Below are 20,315 nucleotides of genomic sequence, written 5' to 3'. Positions count from 1 at the left end.
CTCCTCCTCCTTGCTGGAAGGCAGAACCGGCCCCAGGGAAGCCACGGAGGGGAACTGGATGGTGGCACCCGCTGGTACCACGCTCCTGCCAGAGACAGAGGCACCCCAGCATGGCCTGGCATGGCTGGAACTGACATGAAAGCCCCCAGCCTGGTGTAGGGTCCCATGGGGAAGCTCTTGACCCCCTGGAATCCCTGCAAACAGCACCAGGCTCGGATCAAATAACACATCCAGGGTTTATTGTTTTTTCCATTCCTCGCAGCTAATGATCAAAAAAAATTTAAAATAAATTACAGAATTAAATAAACACGGATGGATTATTCCTCTCCCTGCCCCATCCACACCATCCCCCAAAGAAAGCGTTAGAAGAGTCACTGGATTTGGCAACAGCAACAACAAAACAACCTCTAGGAAAAAGCAGCTACTTGTCAGTGAGTGGTGGTGGGGGATCCTGCAGCCTTTCCCCCCTAAACGTGGGAGTGTCCCTCCTGCCGCCATACAGCCCTTGCCCTTGCCCCTTACCCGTGAGGTCACTTCTTCCGCTGCGGGGGCAGCCTCTGTCTCTAGACGTGAGTTGGGTTGTCCAGGTACGGGTCCGTCTTGGTCATGTGCAGCATGACTGTGGGGGCTTTGTAGTGGCAGTGTCCCCCGCCACAGCTGACCCCGCTGCAGGGCTTGCCCCGCGTCCTCATGCCCAGCCGCCTGTTGCACAGGCTCTGCCAGGTTTGCAGCGTTTTAGAGCTCCACACCCACACCCCGCTGGTGATGCCCACCACCAGTGACATGAAAATCTTTAGCATGAAGACAGCCACAGTGGGCACCGAGGCCTCAAGAGAGCAATTGGCGGCACGGCGGCCAGGCAGGCGCAGGCAGCCATGCTCCAATGCCCGCAGCATCCAGTAATCCATGTTCAGACGCTCGTAGAAGTAGCAGACAATGACACAGGTGGCTGGGACGGTGTAGAGGATGGAGAAGACCCCAATTTTCACCATCAGCTTCTCCAGCTTCTCCGTGTTGGTGCCACCCGTCTTCATGATCTTCCGGATGTGGAAGAGGGCAACGAAGCCAGTGAGGATGAAGGAGGTACCGATGACCAGGTAGCAGGAGAGGGGGATGAGGACAAAGCCGGTCAGGGCACTGACGTCCATGCTCCCCACATAGCACAGCCCCGTGAGCTCATCCCCCGCCACCTTCCTCATGGTGAGAATGACAATAGTCTTCATGGCCGGGATGCCCCAGGCGGCCATGTGGAAGTAGCTGCTGTGAGCCTCGATGGCCTCGTGTCCCCACTTCTTCCCAGCAGCCAGGAACCAGGTGAGGGTGAGGACAACCCACCAGAGAGAGCTAGCCATGCCGAAATAGTAGAGGATGAGGAAGACAATGGTGCAACCTGTGCTCTCCAGCCCCTCCTGTATGATGTAGAGCTCACCGTTCTCCCTGTCACAGGCAATGTTCTCAGCCCCGGCCACGGAGCGGATGATGAAGGCCACAGAGTAGACGTTGTAGCACATGGAGAGGAAAATGATGGGCCTCTCAGGGTACTGGAAGCGGTGGGGGTCCAGCAGAAAAGTGAGGACGGTAAAGGCAGTGGAGACAAAGCAGAGGGTGGACCAGACAGCCATCCAGATGAAGGCGAAGTCCTTGTCCTCCCGGGACCAGTATACGTCCACCCCGGGGGAGCACTTGGGTGCGCATGAGAGGCTCTTCTCCACGTACTGGAACTTCTCAGGGTTGTCGCAAGCCCCCAGGCCATTGGGTCCCCGTCCCTCGGTAGCGGTGCCAGGTGGCCAGGGCCGGGGGGCCACGGGCAGCATCCCATGTCCCTTGTGCGGCTCAGCAGCTGAGGCATTTTCAGGGGCCTCCATGCAGAGGGCATTTGGGTCGTTCTTGGTGGGCAACCTGCCACAGTCAAGTGACTCAGGCCAGCCGAAATTGAACTGTTCCATGATGGGGACGCACTTGTGGCGGGCCTGCTCACACATGGGGCGGCAGGCAGGGATGCTGGCGCTCACCTGATCGGTACACATGGGTGCGTAGAGGGAGCAGAGGAAGAAGCGCAGGTGAACGTGGCAGCCGTACTCCACCAGCGGGGCGAACTCGTGCAGCTTCAGGGCGGCCTCACGCTGGCTCTCGTGCCCCAGCAGGTTGGGCATGCGGGTCAGGTTGTACCCGATCCCCCGGCACATCGGGATGTCCACGGGCTGGCACCGCGCAGCGCGCCCCCTCGAGCCCTCCAGTCCCGCCAGCTCCAACGCGCGACCGCCCACCCCAAAATGCCACAGCACCCACAGGGCCACCCGCAGCCGTGCCGCCGCCATCGCCCGCCGCCCGCACCGGCCCAGCGGCTGCTACAGCTCCGCCATCGCCCGGCCACGCTACCCCCGCCGCTACGGGGCCGATCGCTGCGGTGCTGGAGGCGCCGCGCCGGGGCAGCCCCCGGCCCCGGCCCCGGCCCCGGCCCCGGCCCCGGCCCCGGCCCGCGCCATGCGGCGGCAGCCCCGCCGAGCGCCCCGCGCCGCCCCGCGCCCGCCGACACCGGCAGCGCCCGCCGAGCGCTCCCCGCCCGCCCCGCCCCGCCGGGCGTGTCCGGGAGGAGGCCGGACGGGACGGGGAGGGGCGGGGGGCGAGGGGCGGGGCCCACGCGGGGAACCGGCACCGGGACCCGCGCGCGGCCCTGGAGCTCCCCGGCACTGGGGACACGCGGGCGGGGGAAGCGCGGTCACACACACACATGGACAGACACGCACACGTGCACGAACAGGACATTTACACAGGTATAGATACACACTAATGAGCACGTGTTCATGTGCACACGCACACCTAACACACACACTGACATGCACACGCTGCCACACATCCATGCATGTGCACACCTTAACGTGCATGTGCCCACACACACGCACACACACTATCACACATTATCACACACTAAAGCACACTAACACGCATTAACACACACAGACATATCTACACACCGATGTGCACAGGCACACACACATTAAACACGTGCCCAGACCGTGTGCATGTTGTACACACACATACACGCACATGCCCACGCACACGCAGACAGGCACAAACACGCCAACACACGCCCCCACACACACACACATACAGACATACCCGTGCACATATATTCACAGACACACATACAGACATGCCCGTGCACATATAATGCCCACACACACACAAACATACCCGTGCACATACACTCACAGACACACACACGTGCACATCCGCGCACCGCCAGCCAGGCCCCGCACACTCACAGGGCCGTGCACAAGCACACGAGTGCACACATACACCTGGGCACAGGATCACCAGACCCGTCGGGTGCTGCCAGGCCCCCGTGTGCCCGCAGGGTGTGCGTGAGCGGCTGAGCACACCTGGGCACACCCCAGGGCTTGTTGTCCCTTGGGGGACGGACTCTCTCCCCGCAAGGTCCCTCAGTTTGGGAGCACAAACGCCGCTTTGGTGCCGCCGCTGAGAACTGGGGAACTCACAGCGTGCGCACACGGTGCCTGTGCCCCTGGGATTGGGGAGGCGGTAGGACAGTGGGGACTCCGCGAAATGGCTCAGCTCCAGTGTCCACAGCACAGGCCAGGAAAGCTGTGTCCCCGGCGGAACGACAATTCAGGGCAGGTACAGGACAGAGGACAGCAATGTCACTGTAAGTCCAGGGCAGCTCTTACGAAGTGACATGTCAGGGTGGTCAAGCCGGGCTGCCAGACCCCGAAATCCAATGTCCCACTCACAGGGCGAAAAATTATATCCAAGGCACGGGGAGGTTTTAAAAACACTCTGGGAGTGGCAGAGTGTTTGTAAAACCTCCTGAGGTTTTACACCCCTGAGGACAGGCTGTGCTGCCCAGGCCACCGTCACAAGGTGCCAGCCAACAGCAGCCCCCCACTCCTAGAAGCTGCCGATCCCAGGTCAGACCGGATTGCTCCGTGCCATCTCCAGCACTCCTTTTGGAGCAGCTCGTCCACCCGGGGTGATTCCAGCAGGGTCCCTTGAGTGTCCTGCAGGACACCCGGCATCCAGTGCCTGGCTGGCGCCAGGGGGTCCGGGCGTCCCGCCATTCCCAGGCATTCCCACGGCCCTGTGATTTCTTTGGTAACAGCATAACAACCTGTCAGCGCGGCCCCTAATCGCTGACACCCACTGTGCAGGATCCAAACATCCCGGTCCGGCGCTACAGGGAAATTCCATGGGAGCTGCTTATCAGCCGTGTAACGGAGAGGGAGATAAGGCGTCGCCCTGGAATTTCCCTCTAACACGAGGTGTCTGCACAATGGGCTCCGAGGCCCTGGGAAAAGGGTTATTGGGGGATATTTGGGATTATTTGGCATGTTGGGAGGGCTTTGTCACCTTGGCCACCAGCTCTGGGGTATTCCAGAAATCACTGTCCCATGTGCCCAGCGACACGGAGCAGCTTCAGGGGGCTTCGTGCCGTGGGTTAGGGCCACATGCTCTAAGAAATGGTTTTTTGGGGGTAGTTTGTGCTGTGGTGCAGCAGTCCTGGGGACAAACTGTCACGCATTGCTGTGTGACAGCAAAGCATGCATGTATGAGCAGCAAAGTAATGGGGATGGAGGTGGCACCCCCACTGTGCTGGGACCTTTCCCGGGGTCCCGCATACCTCCACCCCCAGACCAAGGGCAAGTGTCCCATGTGAGGTAGGGGACCCAAGGTTGTCACTGCCTCCACTTCAGGGCACCCCAAGCACAGCTGTGGCCACTGAGGCTTCCCTTCCGAGAACTGTTTCCTAAGGAAAGCTGGGAAGCATCACTTGGATGCAAACCTGAAACGTCTCTGACCCAGCCCTGGCTGCCCAGTGAGGGTCCTGAATGGGTGGTGGGCACAGGCAGGGGCTGGATGAGACGCGGGGTCCTAGCCCCACCTTCCTGGTTCACCCCCCTGGGTGCCCTCCATCTGGACTATGAAAGGTTAAGGGGGGGCAGGAGGCACAAATAAATATATTTTAATTTAATTTTGCTTTAATATATAAAACTGTTGCTCTTGGCTCCTGTTACTGCAGCCCGGCCAAGAGCAACACGGAGATTTTTGGAGTCAAGGGGCTCCTTGTAGAGGTGCGGCTGCCCTTCACCTCTGCCCTGCACCTTGGCGTGCTCCTCCCTCACCCCACCCCCCTCAGGTACTCCACGGGGTGCCCAAGCCCTGCCTGAGCCCCAGAGACCTTCCCGGAGCTTCATCCCACCCCAGAGGTGAGCAGAGGGTATCGGGAAATACCACCAGTACCCCAAGCTTTGGCCTTGCACTGTTCCACTGCCTGTGCCTGATGGAGAAGTGACCTGTCCCTGCCCGCCCGCACGCCTGCGGAACGCGGTGACAGCGAGGAGGGGGCAGTGCAGGAGTGGGGATATCCCGGCCACGCACAGAAGCCGAGATCTCCAGCATGTCTGGGAGCCCCACAGTGAAAACAAGAACCCCAGGTAGAGCAACACAGAGATTTACGGTCTTGGAAGTGGCCCTGCGCTGTGAATCCAAGATCAATAGCAGAAAGAAAGGGCTCTCAGAACTGCACAGGAATCCTGCCCGGGAAGCGGCCAGGCAGGCGAGCGGGACGGATCGCCGGAGCCCGGGAGCCTGTGGTTCCTGGCAGAGCTTTGCCCCATTTCCTTTCTTCCCGTCAACAGCGCCTGAAACCTGCGCGAGAGCCTTGGCAAGGGGAGGGGATGGAGGGAAAAAATCCCCTGGCTGCCCCCCCGGGTACAGGGGGCCTGCAGCAGTGCCCCTCTGGCCAGCCATGGGAGGAGGGAGGGTGTCTTTCTGGGGGGAAGGGCTTGGGGGGGATCCCCTTGGCACCAGAGATGGGACAGCCCTGGTGAGAGTCAGGGAGGGGGCAGTGGAGTGGGGAGGTGATGGAGCAGAGGAGGGAACGGTGGAGCTGAGGGAAGGGTGATGGAGCAAGAGAGGAGGCAATGGATGTGGGGAGAGGGAGGGGAGGGAGGATGGGGAAATGGAACTGGGTGAGTGATGGAGAAGGGAAGAGTTATAGAGGTGGGGAGGGAGCAGTAGAGTAGAGGAGGGGGTGATGAAGCTGGAGAGGGGGGCAACAGAGCCTGGGAGAGGCTGACGGAGTAGGGAATGGAATGATAGAGCTGGGCAAGGGAGAAGGTGATTGATCCAGGGAGGAGGTAATCGAGCTGGGAAAGGGCAACGAAGTCTGGGAGGGGTCAGCGGGGCAGGGGAGGGTGCAATACGGCAGGGGATCGGAAGATGGAGTTGGGGAGAGGGCAATGGATTTGGGAAGGGGGTGGTGGAACTGCGGCAGGACTGTGGGTGCTGCTCTGCCCAGCCTTGGCCAAGGCAGCAGGACTTGTTGAAGTGAGGTGAGGGGCTCCATGCCAGCACTGCCCTTGCCTCTGCCCTGCTGAGCCCCCGGATCCCAGTGGTCCCAGCTCCCACCAGTGCCTCGCTCGTAAAGAGAGGCAGGGGCTGGGGCAGGGAGAGGAATCCACCCCGTGAGGACAGACCATGCCCAGGGTGAGCCAGGGCTCCAGGCACCCCGTACCCTCCCTGCCAGCTTGGAGGCGGGAGATGGGCACAGTCCTGCAGGGATCTGTGAGGGATAATTTTCCCTTCCTGAAGAATTTCACAGGAATAGCTGCGCAAAAGGCCAGTGGCTTCAGTTTCAAAAGGATGCCAGTGCCAGGCCGGATGGGCTGGGGAGCAGGTGGAGGGGTCCATCCTGGGAGCAACCCATGGGGCTGTGGGCTGGCACCCACCCGGCCAGAGAGGCAGATTACCCCTGCCCTGGCCACCACCTCCTTGGGGACACCAGGAACACCACCAGGAGTGATCCTCAAGCCGAAGCTCCTCCCACCCCGGGCACAATCCTGTGTGATACCAATGCACACGCATGTGCAACAGAATGTGCCCACCATAGGACAGCTGATCTCTGCGCCCCTGGGCAGGTTCTGTGCCATGGGCAGGTGCAGTAGGGGGGAAGATGGGGATTTTGGGGTCTGGTCCCCAAACAAGCAGGTGGAGTACAAACAGTGTCCCCAGGCAGTGTCCCAGTCACCTCCTGGCTCTCCGTAGGTGTTTGTGGTTATAACCCAGCCCATGGTGCAAGGACACTGTGGCCAGGACTCAGGGACGCAGGCTGACATGTGTGACATTACCAAGGGTGCTCACTGCAGCCTTGTCACTCCATCACCCCGCAGCTGGGGACTTGTGGATCCTGCTGCCAGTCAGCCCCCCCTCCCCAGCCCTGGCTACAGGATCCCTGGGCTACGATATCCCCATTCACAAAGTACTGACACAAAGCAGAGATGAGACACACGGCTCAGGGCATGACCTCAACTCCAGGATCCCTGGGAGCCTGAGGGACCACAACAGGGATGGGGACCACTTGCAGCTGTGGGACTCAGGGGATGGGGCAGGAGGACAGTGGTGTGTCTCAGGGGAGCCATGGTTGGGAGAATGAAGGATGAGAGAGACAATGTCCCTACCTCACCCACAGTATTTCATCTGGTGAATGCGGTGGCAGCACAAGGGGCTGCTTTCAGCTCCTGGCAGCACAGAGACACTTGCCCCCAGCAGTGGGGACATCTCCCATCAAAGGGGAACCTGGATTGAGCCACATCCCACCTTCAAGTCACCTCGTTCACCCCTGCAGAGCCCTTCTAGGGGGACAGGAGCCAGGTGAGCCCTGGCCATTCACTCTGAACCCTACTGATGGCAGCAGCTGCAGATTGGAGCAGCTGCCTGAGAGAGGCAGGTGAAGGGTTGGAGCTCCCTCCCAGCTGGCTCAGCCCCGGGAAGAGCTGCTCATACACCCCCATGCTGGGCCATGGGCCCACCATGTGCCCCCCCAGGTGATCTTCAGTGACCATCTCTGTTTCCTAGCAGCCCAAAGATGGGGAGAGGAGGTTCCTTGTGCTGGGAACAGTTTCCGAGGTGCTCCCAGACAGCATCCCAAGCCAGCACAGCAGCCCTTTCCTCCCCTAGCCCTGCTTGCCCCCTGAAGTTTCTTCCCCGGGATGCCCCATCCTGGGGCGGGTGCCGGCACCAGGTCCTGGTGCTCACATACACACTCAGCCCTTTCTTCAGCTTCAGCCACAGGCTCGGTGCTGGCAGGAGGCTCCATGCTGCACAATGCTCCTCCTTGTTCGCCCAGGCCAGGGCTGGCTTGTGGGGAATGGCAGGGAATCGCCTCCATTTCCTGCTGGAGTTTTATTACATTCACCGTATAAATAAATAAATACGATCCAGAGGAGAAGGGGAGAAGCATGGGGCAGGCTGGAGCCAGGCAGAACATGTGCTGGGACTCAGCCCCACAGCACTAGTACGGGGGGCACCCTGGGAGGGGCAGGAGATGTCCCACAGCAGCTGTGTCCTGGCTTGTTCATGCTCCCTGGTCCCTCATGCCTTTCCAAGGAGCAGCAAAATCCAGGAGGCCACTGCCCGATCAGGGATTGTCGTCACCAGCCCTGCTGGTGGAGACTGAAGAAGAAACCTTCTCTCAAGCTATTTGGGAAGACTAGGAGCCCCCTCAAGCCCTGCCACCTCCTGATGAATTGCTGTGTCACACTGCATGATGCCATGGGCCAAGAACCTCTGCACAGGTTCAGGCTTTTACAGAATAACAGGCAGGACACAGTCAAAGCATTCCCTGGGAAGAAGGAACATTCTTATAGAGCTGAGCCCCAGCCCACCATATGCTGCAGGAGCAGGGAGGGCTCTTGGAACCTGCTAGAAATGGTTTTATCACACCACTGACTTGGCCAAGCTGTCCACTTGGTTGCCAAGACCACCCACATGTCTCCAGTGCAACCTCAAGGCTCTGTCACCTATCACTTCCCCTGGATGGCCCACAGCCATGAGCTTTCTCCAGGTCCTCACCTGCTGGCAATGCCATTGATGCTGTGGTTCTCCAGCTGTAAGGACCAGGAGGAAGAATCCTGGCTTTTCCAGGGCTCTTGGGTTGGTGTCAGCTCCTCCAGCAGAGCTGGTGGGCCCAAGGGAGAAGGCAGGAGCAGCCCCAGCTGAAGCTCTCCTGTCTCTGATAGCTCTGGGTGAGCATTTCTCCTCCCAGTTACTGGACAGTTATCAGTGCTGGGAAGCCTCATATTAAATTTTTCCCTTTCTTCCCAGACCCCAAACACTTCTAGTAGGTGGCATCTCGGTCTACCGCAGGAAGTTGGAACAAGGATCTTTAAGGTCCCTTCCAATCCAAACTAATCTCTGGTTCCATGGAAGCATGTTCACATGTTCAGGCATCATTCTGATGGTTCCTACCCAGGTTGGGTCATTCACTCCGGACAAACCATCTGGCACCAGCATCCTCCTCCCTAAGCTGGTTCCTCCTTGAGTACTACCTCTTCTCCGTGTGGAGAACACTAGGAGATCCTGCCCTCTCACCTGGCCAGAGGACAAAGGAGTAGGTTCCTCATATATGTCTAACCTGTTCATAGAGAGCTGCTACAGTGCAGCAGTTCCATCCTCACCTTCCCTGGGCCCTTTAGAAGAGGAGTTGTTGTGGATGAGCTGCAGCTCAAGGACCTGAGTTCCCCAGAGCCTTATTTCTCAAAGAACAGAGCCTGATGTCCTGGCACGGCCAGTTCAAGGGACACGGAATTTTGACAAGTTTAGGGCAAAGAAGTTTTTGCTCTGCTGGAGATGGACCCAGAGCCCTTCTGCCCCTCTGCCTCCCATCACCCACAGGGTTTGAGTTCATGGCCAAATGGGAGGTTCCTGATGGGTCACTCTGCTCTTCATTGTCACCAGCTGGTCAAATGGGCTCTGACCTCAGGGATCAGCAAACCTCTCACCTGCCTGTCCCCCCACACACTCCACTGGGAAGTTCAGACCTGATCCCGGTCTCCGTGGGGGAGATGGCAGTTAGGCAGAAGGAATCCAAACCAGCAAAGAACTACACCCCAGATGATCCAAGTGTGTTCCAGGAAAGCAAGGTGACCTCCTGCCATTCCCTGAAGCATCACTCAGACCAGGCAGGAGCATGTCAACTCTCCCAGCACCCTGAGGCCCCCATCTCTTGGGGCAGCACTGGTGCAGACAGGGAGCTGGAGGGGTGCATTCTACCAGGGAAGGACTTTGTACTCGAGCAGCACCAGTGTGACTTGTTTCTATCTCAAAAACACCCTAATACACCAACATCTCTTAAAATATTCAAAAAAACAAAGTTTAACAAAGAAAGCAAGCAGCACCATGGTGGAGGAGCCAGCTGCTCTTTTTCTTTTCCAAAAAATATCTTCACAAGATGGGGCAGTGCCTTGTCAGGTCTATTGTCATCATCATCATGGTACCAGGAGCTCAAAACAGCAACTTGGAGTGGAAAACCTCAGGTATGTCAAACAAAAACACAATTCCCCATTCGCTGGCTAATCCTGTTCTCCTTGAGGGGAAAAAAACACACAGCTCCCAGATTTATTCAGCCAAACTCAGCACTTTTGGGTTTTGCTGATGGTCTAAATATAGTTTGTGAGAAACAAATAATCTTTCAGGGATTTCTGCTACTTCCATCTCTCCAACCACCTTGTTTAAAGGTCAGTGACTGCGGTGAGGGCTCACTGGAATCACTGGGCAGGAGCCTGGAAGTGAGAAAATGAGCTTTTTCCCCATCTCCAACTCCAGCCTGTACCTCTCCTGGCCCTACTAATAGCACTAATTTCCCTGTCATGTGCTGGTCAGTGGAGGTGATAGGGAGAGCAAAAAAGCTGTTATTGGGGAGGCCAACAGCTAGAGGTGACACCCCTGGAAGTGTTCAAGGTCAGACTGGATGAGGCTTGGAGCAACCTGGTCTAGTGAAAGGTGTCCCTGGCCATGGCAGGAAGTTGGAACTGGATCATCTTTAAAGTCCCTTCCATCTCAAACCATTCTGTGATTCCATGATTTCATAATAGAGCAGCACCAGACAATAGATCCTAGCTCTCTGAGTGCCCTGCTGAGCCTCTTCCCCTGATGTTAAACCTGCATGTTCCTGCTTTTGCCGTGCCCTAGGGTACCCTGAGTTACCTTTCCCCTTTCTCCATCCCTAATCCTGCCCTGTTCCACACGAAAAGAGCAATGGGCAAGGGAGTTGGTGCTGGCTAGCAGACCTGAAGGTCTCACTAGCTCTACATACTCCCAAAATCCAGGGCTGGAAAACAAACATATCTCCAGGTCTGCAGCAGAGCCTGGCCTGAGGGAACACCACATCCCATGGCCCAAGGAAATGTCACATCCTATTACCCTGCTGTGGCTGCCTGAGGGTTGTGTTGGCAGCAGAGAGGGCAGAATCCAGCTGCCCTCTTAGGTGAGTCCAAGTGTCTCTGCAGCCAGCTCATGGCTCCCAGTAATACAAGTTTGCTGCAAACACCCCAGGAGCAGCACTGAGGTGTCTAATTGGGATTTGAGATACCTGTGTGCCATGGGGGATGGCTTTGGGTGGTGAGTGGGAGCTGCAGTACTGCAGCAAACCTGTGTCCAGCCCTGTGCTCTGTGTTCTGCTGTGTCTCCTGGCACCTCTGTAGCATTCCCATCACATGTCAGCTCTGGGGAGCCAGCTCCTCTGCTTCCCAGCAAACTCCTGTCCCCAACCACCCTGAGCAGGGACACTTCCCAGATCCACTGGGCTTTAGTGTGTGTGCCATGTCCATGTTCCTGCCATGGGCTCTGCCCTGGCAGGCAGGTCACATCCCAAAGCCCCCAGCGGCCTCACTCCCTTCTCTTCCCATCACATTTTCCACCCTAACTGCAAACATCCAGTGAAGAAAAATGTGAGGCCATGGTGCCTGTCAGCCAGGCCACGTTCCTCCTCCTCCTCCTCCTCAGCCCCTTGACTCTCAAACCACAGGTTGCCCAGCTCCAGGATCTCCAGTGTCCCACTCCAGCTGGTTGCCCACTGCCCCTGTACAGGACCCAGAGCACCTCAAGCTGCAGGGAGCCTGTTTTGGAGCACACTGAGGTTTTTGTGGAACAGCCAGAGCTTCAAGGGTGAGAGTGCTGCTGGTGAAGCCCCAGTGGTTCCCCCATTCACCTTTCCCTGTGTTGCTCCAAGCCCACGTCTTGCATCAGCTCCAGCCTCCCTAACCCCACATTTGGGCCTGGTCTCTCTGGCATCTGACATATGAGGCCAGGGAGACAGCACTGTCCCTCTCCTCTGGCCTCACCAAAGGGAGCAGAGCTGGGAATCACCATGTTCCTGACCCTTTCACACTGGAATGACCACAACCTTTCCCCCAGCACTTCTCATTCCTGACCCAGGTCAGTATTCCACCCTCAGCTTCCAGATCTATGTGCCAAACCTGAAGTCTTCCCTTGCTTACATAACTCCAGAACCTTCTCTATTACCTTCTCCAGAATCAGCCTCCAGAGCCTGTCAGGCATAGTTCCTGTCTGGCTTTACACAAGAGGATGCTCTGCACTGTGGGAGAGGAAGGGGAGGCACCAGGATACACTGAACACAAGATGTCCATGGGAAGAGGTGGACAAACTAGCAAAACCATAGCGAAAACAGCTTAAGTCTGATTTAGTTTTTCCCAAAACCTGGAAAAAGAAGTGCAGGGAGCTCCCACTTTCCTGCCAATGTCAGGACCAGGTGAGGGGTTGAGGATGCACAAGCTGGACCCCTCCCAAGAACATCCTTACCTGGGAGCTGTGTCATCCCTAGGGAGCTCCCTTGGGCCCTGCTCAGATGGGAGTGCTTCTGTTAGCTTTGGAGCCACAGCTGTGCCCTGAAACAAATGCTAATTGTTCCCAGTTAAGGACAGACCTTGGATACTCATCAGCACATGGTACCAGCCCTAATGATTTTCCCAGGATGGCTGGGAATGGGGGTAGTGGAGCAGGGGAAGGCTCCTGCTGCTGGTGTCTGCCTGGAGACAGGAAATTTGTGTCTATGCTGCTTTCAGAGAGAGGGAAAACGTGCTCCACTGGGTTTTCATAGCAGCTCCTCCAGGGATGGAGCAGAGGTGTGGAGGTCCTTAGGGATCCCAGTGCCCCACAGCAGTAGTGCAAGAGCCAGCCCAAGGGACCCTTTTGCCCCACCCAGTGTCCCCCCCACCTCCCCCCGCTGTGATTTGCTGTCTTAGGGCATCCCAAAAGTAGCTGGGGCCAGGGCTGGGATGGCACAACCCCACAGGCAGTTCCAGCCTGGGATATTCCCAGCTGGACTGGGCTGAGGACACTGAGTGAGAACACCGGGGTCTCCATGGCCCTGCAAAACCACCCAAATATGGTAAACAACTGAACTCAGAGCTTGGCTGGGTTGTGGGTGCCCTTCAAGGAACTCAGACAAGAGGGAAGCAGAGCTGTTTCCCCTGGATGCCAAAGGCTGAGCCAGGCTGGATGCTCTGCGTGTGATACCACTGTTACTGCTTCCGCAGCTTACAGGGATTTTCTCAATTTGGAGGAAAAAACCTTATGGAAGCTGCAAAGTCATAAAGAGCAGCAACACTGCTGCTGGCAGTATGGGGGCCCAGTTGCCCTCAAATCCACCCAAGAGAGAATAAGCTTCCAAAACCTGGCAGATGCTGGAAACACTTTCAGCACTGAATGGAGACATGTGGGAATCCCTGTGGCTGGGTCCCAACTCTGCTAGAGGGGTTTGCACCTGGAAACACCAGTTGAGGGCACTGGAAGCCCCTGGGAGCATCTGCTCTGCTTGGGAGGGATCCCCTTGGTGACCACACGGAGGGGGAGGTGAGGTACCCCAATCACCCTGTAAGCAACAACCGCTTCCTCCATTACACAGCCAGCACTGCCTGCACACAGGGGAAGAAAGGAATTTCTGTGTAAATCCCATTTACTGTCGGGTTTCTCACTTTCTGCCCAGTAGACAATCCCAGCCCTCAGTGCAGCACTACATGAAGGGGTGGTTTAATGTATTTTTGGAAGGAGAGGGGAAAAAAAAGCCTTCTCTGAAAAGAGCCTCTTTCAGCTAATAATGAAGTGAATATTATATTAAGAGTGAAAACATATTCAGGGGAACTTACAGAGGTAGACAGAAAACCTTTTCATAACACCCTGGCCACAAACACAACTGCCAATTAAACAGGCTTCTCTCTCTGGCTGGTGCCAACACAAACGAGGGGCCAGGAGCAGAGCATGGAGCTGGCGCATTCCGTGCCCGGCTGGCAGCACAGAGGGGTTTCTGCATCCATGACTTTCAGAGCCAGCCATTGGAATAAAAAGGTCTGAGTCCCTTGTCCTTACCTGGAGGAACGGGTGCCCAGTGAAGCAAGGGACTCCTGTGCCATGGGGGTCCTTCGTCCTTGTCCCAGCCCAGGGGCTTCATTGCATGGGAGTTGCTGGTTCCCATCTCAACCCTGAACAGGGTGCTCAGTGACTCAAGGGGCTCCAGAACCCCAGGGAATCCTGTGGCCCTATACCAATCCAGGGGATCCAGTGCCATGGGGGCCCTTGGTCCCTGCTCACAGCCTCCCCTCTGCCCTGTCAGCAGCACAGGGATGGTGGCAGGAGCCTAAGCCCCCAAGTGACCTGGGATGAGCAGGATTGCTCCTGGTCAAGGGGAGGGTGCTGAGCACTCAGCCAGGCTGAGCTGATAGGATCAGCATCCCCACGCATGCCAGGAAGGTTTGGAGAGGTGCTGCATCTCCCACTGCAGCACCTTGTGACTTAGAGGAAACCTGTGATCAGCCTGCATCGCAACAGGAGGTGCCACAACGTGTAGCACCTTCCAGCATCCCTATTTCACGTGCCCTGGATGTCTCAGCGCAGGCATCCAATATGGTTTGGTTGCTTTACAGTGGTCTCAGCTCACCCTTATCCCTGGCAGAGCACAGCCCACACCGTGGGGGGCACAAGGACACCCACTCACACTCTCCAGGGTTTCTGCACCAGTTGCCAGTGGAGGGAACAGGCATGGAGTCGGGATCTCACTGCCCTTATGTGTTCTTGGGGTCAGTGGTGTGCAGGGGAGGAAAACAGGATGGGAGATGCTCAGGTGACACACAGGGTGACACACAGGGGTTAACATTCATTGATTTACTTTTGCAGCCCAAGGAGCTGCTGGATTGATGAGTTGAAGGTGCATGGCATTTCAGGTTTGGATAAACAGCCATGCCAGGAAAACTTCACCTGAGATCAGATAATGTTGGAATTGAGCAAGCCCAGCACAGCTGCAGAGATGCAGGTTGACATTTGAGAGGCCAAACTGGAAATACAAGACCACTGCCAAGTCAGGACCAACCTTTGGAACAGCTTCTCCAGGGAACACATTGAAGATTGTCAAAAACTATTTCATTGAAAGGGGAAAGGGAGGCATTTTGGCCAAAATTTTAAATTCCAGCAGGAAGCTTTTCTCCGATTTGGTATTTTTTGGCTACCACCCCAAAAGTGTGGTTCTGTGTAGAGATTTTTGTCTCTTTTGCTCAAGGACTAGTATTTCTGCTTTAATGCCAAATTAAGATCCCAACACACCAGCATTTTGCCCAGAGGCGAAAAGACTGCATTGCCTCCTTCAATAACAAAGGAGAAGAAGGAAGAAGGAAGAAGGAAGAAGGAAGAAGGAAGAAGGAAGAAGGAAGAAGGAAGAAGGAAGAAGGAAGAAGGAAGAAGGAAGAAGGAAGAAGGAAGAAGGAAGAAGGAAGAAGGAAGAAGGAAGAAGGAAGAAGGAAGAAGGAAGAAGGAAGAAGGAAGAAGGAAGAAGGAAGAAGGAAGAAGGAAGAAGGAAGAAGGAAGAAGGAAGAAGGAAGAAGGAAGAAGGAAGAAGGAGGAGGTGGGAGAAGGAGAAAAAGGGAGAGGAAGAAGAAAGAAGGAAGAAAGAAAGAAAAAAAAAGAGAAGAGAAAAAAGAAAAAAAAAGAAAAAAGAAAGGAAAGGAAAAAAAATTGGCCATAATTTGGTAAAGAAAAGTGCACTTCAGCAAGATCTACCTCACCATGGAAAGTCTCTGACAGCACCAAACCCCCTGTCAAGCTGCCTGTCAATGGAGTCCGGCTAAAGTACAATGAACTGCTGTGGCCTGGGTGGCAGGGAAGGGTGGCTGCTGTTGCTGCACTATGTGCCACAGGCAGCACGACTGGAGAGGATCTTCCAGAGGCTTGGAAAACTCCTCACTGGGCCACAGCAGCCACACCACTCTTACACTTCAGATTTAGCAGATGAAACGTCTTCATCAAAGTGCTTTGTCCCCACAGTTTGGGGTCCAGGACATCCTTTCCAAGGTCACTGGTGGACAGGGATGTGCCAGGTTTCTACTCATGGATGCAGCTGTCCACGGTCATTTGACCTAAGGGCTGGCAGGGAAGTGCCAGCACGGCCCATATCAGCGAACTCCAGGGAGGCACAGCTGTCCCCTTCTGGAAAACTTGCCTTGTTTATGTCTTCAGAACTATCTTATCCCAGGAAGCACAAAGTTCTCTGCTTCTTGTAGGGAAGAGGCATCAACTGCCAATCAGAATTACCACGGAATTTATGCAGAGAAAGACAGACAGCCGGAGTTAAAGGCCATCAGAAAGGAATCCCAAACACCAATGGGAAGGAGGCATTGCCATCTAGTGTCAGGCTAGGAAAAGGCTCAGGAACACACTGGCCCTGCAGCAGGAGTTGAACTGGGTAATCTCAGTGGGTCCCTTCAGCTCAGGATATTCCATGCTTCTACAATTCTCTTAGTGCCAGCCCAACCACTACTGACTGGGAAGATTTAGACCCTTCTGCAAAAGAGCAAGGCCAAGCAGATGGACAGACAAGGCCACCTGTGATGTATGGATGGCTGGGAAGCCCTGGCTGGTATGGCTGTGGAAGTCAGAATCATGGGATGTTTTGGGTTAGGAAGGACCTTAAAGCTCATCCTGCTCCACCCACTGCCATGGCAGGGACATCTTCCACTATCCCAGGGTGCTCCAAGCCCCATCCAGCCTGGCCTTGGGCACTTCCATGGATGGGGCAGCCACAGCTTCTCTGGGCACCCTGTGTCAGGGCCTCACCATGCTCACAGGGAAGAATTTCTTCTCAATATCCCACCTATCCCTGCCCTCTGGCAGCAGGAAGACATTCCCCCTTTTCTTGTTACTCCAGGCCCTTGTCCAAAGTCCATCTCCAGCTCTCTTGGAGCCTCCTTACACAGAGGAAAGGGCTCTGAGGTCTTCCTGGAGCCTTCTCCAGGTGAAGACTCCAAGTTCTCCCAGCCCAGCTGCAGAGCAGAGGGGTTCCAAGTCTTAGAGCATCTTTGACTCTGCATTTATTCAATCCCAGCCACAGCCCCATGTTCTGAGCACATGGAGTTCTGGAGTTTGCTCCAAAGCTGATATTATTCAGCAATTTAAAATCTAGCATCAACATACACAGGAACGTTCAGCCAAAACAAAAGAGTATAACAACCTGTTGCCCATGAAGGGAGCCAGTTCGACAGACCCCATTCCAAATTCCAGCTCCTTTCAGGCATTAATCACTCTTGCACAATAAATTGGCACAAGTCCTGCCAGCTTTAGTGCTCGGGTTGTTTTATTTCCTCAGAACAAAAATATCAAACATAACTTTTTTAAGAACAATCTGTGTAAACAGAAAACTTCATGGCATCCTCCTCCCACTTACAAATTCCCTGAAAGTAGCTTGTAATCTATCTGCAAGAGGCATGACATCAGGAAAGAGCTTTCTTCAAACTGTGTGCATGGGAGACGAAAAGGAATTTACACAGACCCTTTCCTCTCTCCAACAGCATGGACTTCATTATTCTGGAAATTGCCTCAAAACATGGCAAGCAAACCAAACTTCAGGAAAATCAGGTTGTGTATAAACACTGAACCTTCACTTCTATCTCTCAAAGTAAGACAGTGCTCCTGCTCCTTTTCCCAAAACTTGTATGTGATGCTGAGATCTCCACGTTCCACTGGACAGCTGGAACGGTCCTAGGATGACAAAGTATCACAGTCAGTGTTTCCCCAGCATCACCTGTACAGTTTATTTAATTTCAGCTCTCAATGGTCCATGGTTACCACCACACACTTCCAGTGGCCCTGAAAGAAACACCCAGAATTCCTACATTAGCACAAGTGGAACAAACACAGTGAAATCCCCCTAAAATCCATTCAACCTCCTCATGAGACTTGGAGAACAGAGAGTATTAAGTGACAAAAGTTAAAACGAGCCAGGTTCCCTCAGGGAAACCCCCAGAGCTCTCTTTGGGCCACCTCCCTTCCTACACAGGGTCATCCAAACTTCCCATCACTTATGCTTTTCCACCCGGTTTTAGGAAACTGAAGCCTGGATACTTACTCTGCCTTTGGGATTCTTGTATAAGACACAGGAATAAGTTCTTCTCAGCCCAGATTTCTATTGTTCCTCCCCATATTTCCCTGCTCCCAGCTCCTTCCTGCTACAGGACAGGAGTACTGGAAGGCCTGGCCATCTGGCTGCATCCCAGCAAAGGATCACAGAGCACCCCCACACTTTGGGCAGTGGTTACTTCACCCCATCACTCCCACTTGCAGTTGAGTCCTTGACAGCCCTAGAGCCCTGGCAAGGAGAATGAAAATTTCCACATCCAGCAAAACCTCTTTCTTTCATCTTGGTCTCCACCCATACCTCCCCTTCTTTAGGGTAACCAGAAGGAAATCAGTATCTTGGTGCAGCATCAGCTTGGTCTGGATAAGAACCAGGACTTTTAAGTGGTGATTCCTCCATCCTCAGCTCTAAATTTCAAAGGGGAAACTCTTTGGTCACTGATCAGGACTTGGCTCACCTATCTCACCTTCTAATGGTTTCACTGACCTTGTTGCCACCAGCTCCTCCAGTGCCTCTCCCAGGTGGGCCTTCCCTATGCTCCTGCAGAAGCAGCACCTTGCCCTCCCTGGTCCTCAGACAGAATCAGCACCTTCCCTTCTGGTGCCACAGGTCACACCCTGCTGTTCTTGAAGTAACTGCAAGTGGCTCCTCTCAAATACCAACAAAGAAAAACTCATACTGGAAGTATTTCCCCAACTTGTGAGCACAAAAGGCACCAAAATACTGTTAGAACATAAGCCTTGTCCCTCTCTCATCCATATGATTACCAGCAGAAGGAAAAACAGAATAAATGAAAAATCAAGTAAATCCTTGGAAACCTTTCCCCAAAACAACCCAGTATCTGTCTCCTACAGAAGCTCTGAGGATCAAAGGATCCCATCCAAAAGGTGCATGACCTGCTCACAGCTCAGGAACACCAGAAGCCCAAACACATTTTTATACTCTTCCATTATCCACATGCCACCATAGCTGGCCCAGCCAGCTCAGCTGCAGTGGCCATTCCAGCACATGTAAATCAAATTAGTGGTAGCAAAATAGGGAAGCCTGTTCCTTAGAGGATATTGAGCTACAGGCTGCTAACCAGGAGGCAAAAAACCCCCCAGGAACCGTGAGGGAAATAACCTCTTTACAGACTAAAAGAGAAGGTGAAGCATTACATGATACTCAAAATCCACACCTCATTCATTATATATCCTTGAAAAGCACCACAGGATCACAAGATAACTGGGACTCTGAGGAACATTAGGACTCTCCAGCCTACCCCCAATGACTCATCTCCCTCTGCTGACCCTGCAGCAGTGGGATCATCAGTCCATGGGCTCAGAGCCACACAGAACCTATGATCAAGGTCCACCCTGCCAGAAAAATGGGTCTGATTCAGCACAATGTGCCTCTTATGAGGCCTGTCCCCAATTTAAAGTTTGGGATAATAAAAGCACAAAAGACTTGAGGAGCTTTCACAACTGCCAGAAACAGGAGTGAAACTTCCAGCCTACCACAAACTGGGATTTAGTGCAGTCACTGTCCTGGTTCATCCACACTAACCAAAACCCATGTCACAGCCCCATTTAATAGGTCTCCTTGTACTGCCAAACCTTCCAAAACTTGGGGTACATGAAGTTCCTGACATACAAGATATCCACTGTCAGTCCAGGCTGGCAACACTTTCCAGGAAAAGGGGGAAAGGAAGTCCATAAAGAAGGAAAACAACTGAAGGACACTTCAGCTGATCTCCTCTTTGATAATGAATCAGCGAGAGAAACACTTAAATCATTTCTCCAGTTCACAGCAGAAAGTTCTACCAACCACAAGAAGGAAAGAAAGGCTTCAAGTGAGAAAAAGAAATCCTTATCCTTCATGTGCTACAGTGTTCTGTGCATTGTGAGACTAAAGCATCCTTGTTCCTCCTAAAATACAACTGACTTCCACTCTAGCCTTTGTCAGTCTAATCCCATCCCTATAAAGCAGCTCCTTCACATGTTCCCAATCAGAATACTTCAAAGCTGATCACTGTGTGCTCCCAGCAGCTGTTAGCTGTGGTTTGGGGTGTCCAATTTGGAACAAGCCTACACCTACTGAGGGTTCTTGTGCACCACGAAAA

General features: G+C 54.6%; 2 protein-coding genes across 6 annotated transcripts in view; both read right to left on the bottom strand.

The window, feature by feature from the left end:
- Positions 1-217: 217 nt before the first annotated feature.
- On the bottom strand, positions 218-2,376 carry FZD9 (frizzled class receptor 9). The gene has a single exon (XM_014881486.2). The coding sequence runs from the start codon at positions 2,316-2,318 to the stop codon at positions 564-566; it is 1,755 nt and encodes a 584-aa protein (XP_014736972.1). The 5' UTR covers positions 2,319-2,376; the 3' UTR covers positions 218-563.
- A 15,040-nt stretch (positions 2,377-17,416) lies between these two features.
- The window catches only part of FKBP6 (FKBP prolyl isomerase family member 6 (inactive)), a 29,442-nt gene continuing 26,543 nt past the window's right edge, over positions 17,417-20,315 (bottom strand). For 3 of the 5 annotated variants that reach the window (XM_088176995.1, XM_014881469.2, XM_088176992.1), the window contains one exon: positions 17,417-17,946. The gene's annotated coding sequence lies outside the window, so the exon portion shown is untranslated. The remainder of the gene's footprint in view (positions 17,947-20,315) is intronic. The other 2 variants (XM_088176991.1, XM_088176994.1) reach the window with 1 other exon arrangement.

Source organism: Sturnus vulgaris, chromosome 21 (assembly GCF_052056855.1).
Source record: "Sturnus vulgaris isolate bStuVul1 chromosome 21, bStuVul1.hap1, whole genome shotgun sequence".
Classification (NCBI taxonomy): Eukaryota; Metazoa; Chordata; class Aves; order Passeriformes; family Sturnidae; genus Sturnus; species Sturnus vulgaris.
Note: the sequence above shows the minus strand (reverse complement) of the source record. Positions and strands in the feature narration are given on the sequence as shown.

Bases quoted from the DNA above. Each gene is read 5' to 3' on its own strand.
- FZD9 (XM_014881486.2), bottom strand. From the start codon at position 2,318: ATGGCGGCGGCACGGCTGCGGGTGGCCCTGTGGGTGCTGTGGCATTTT.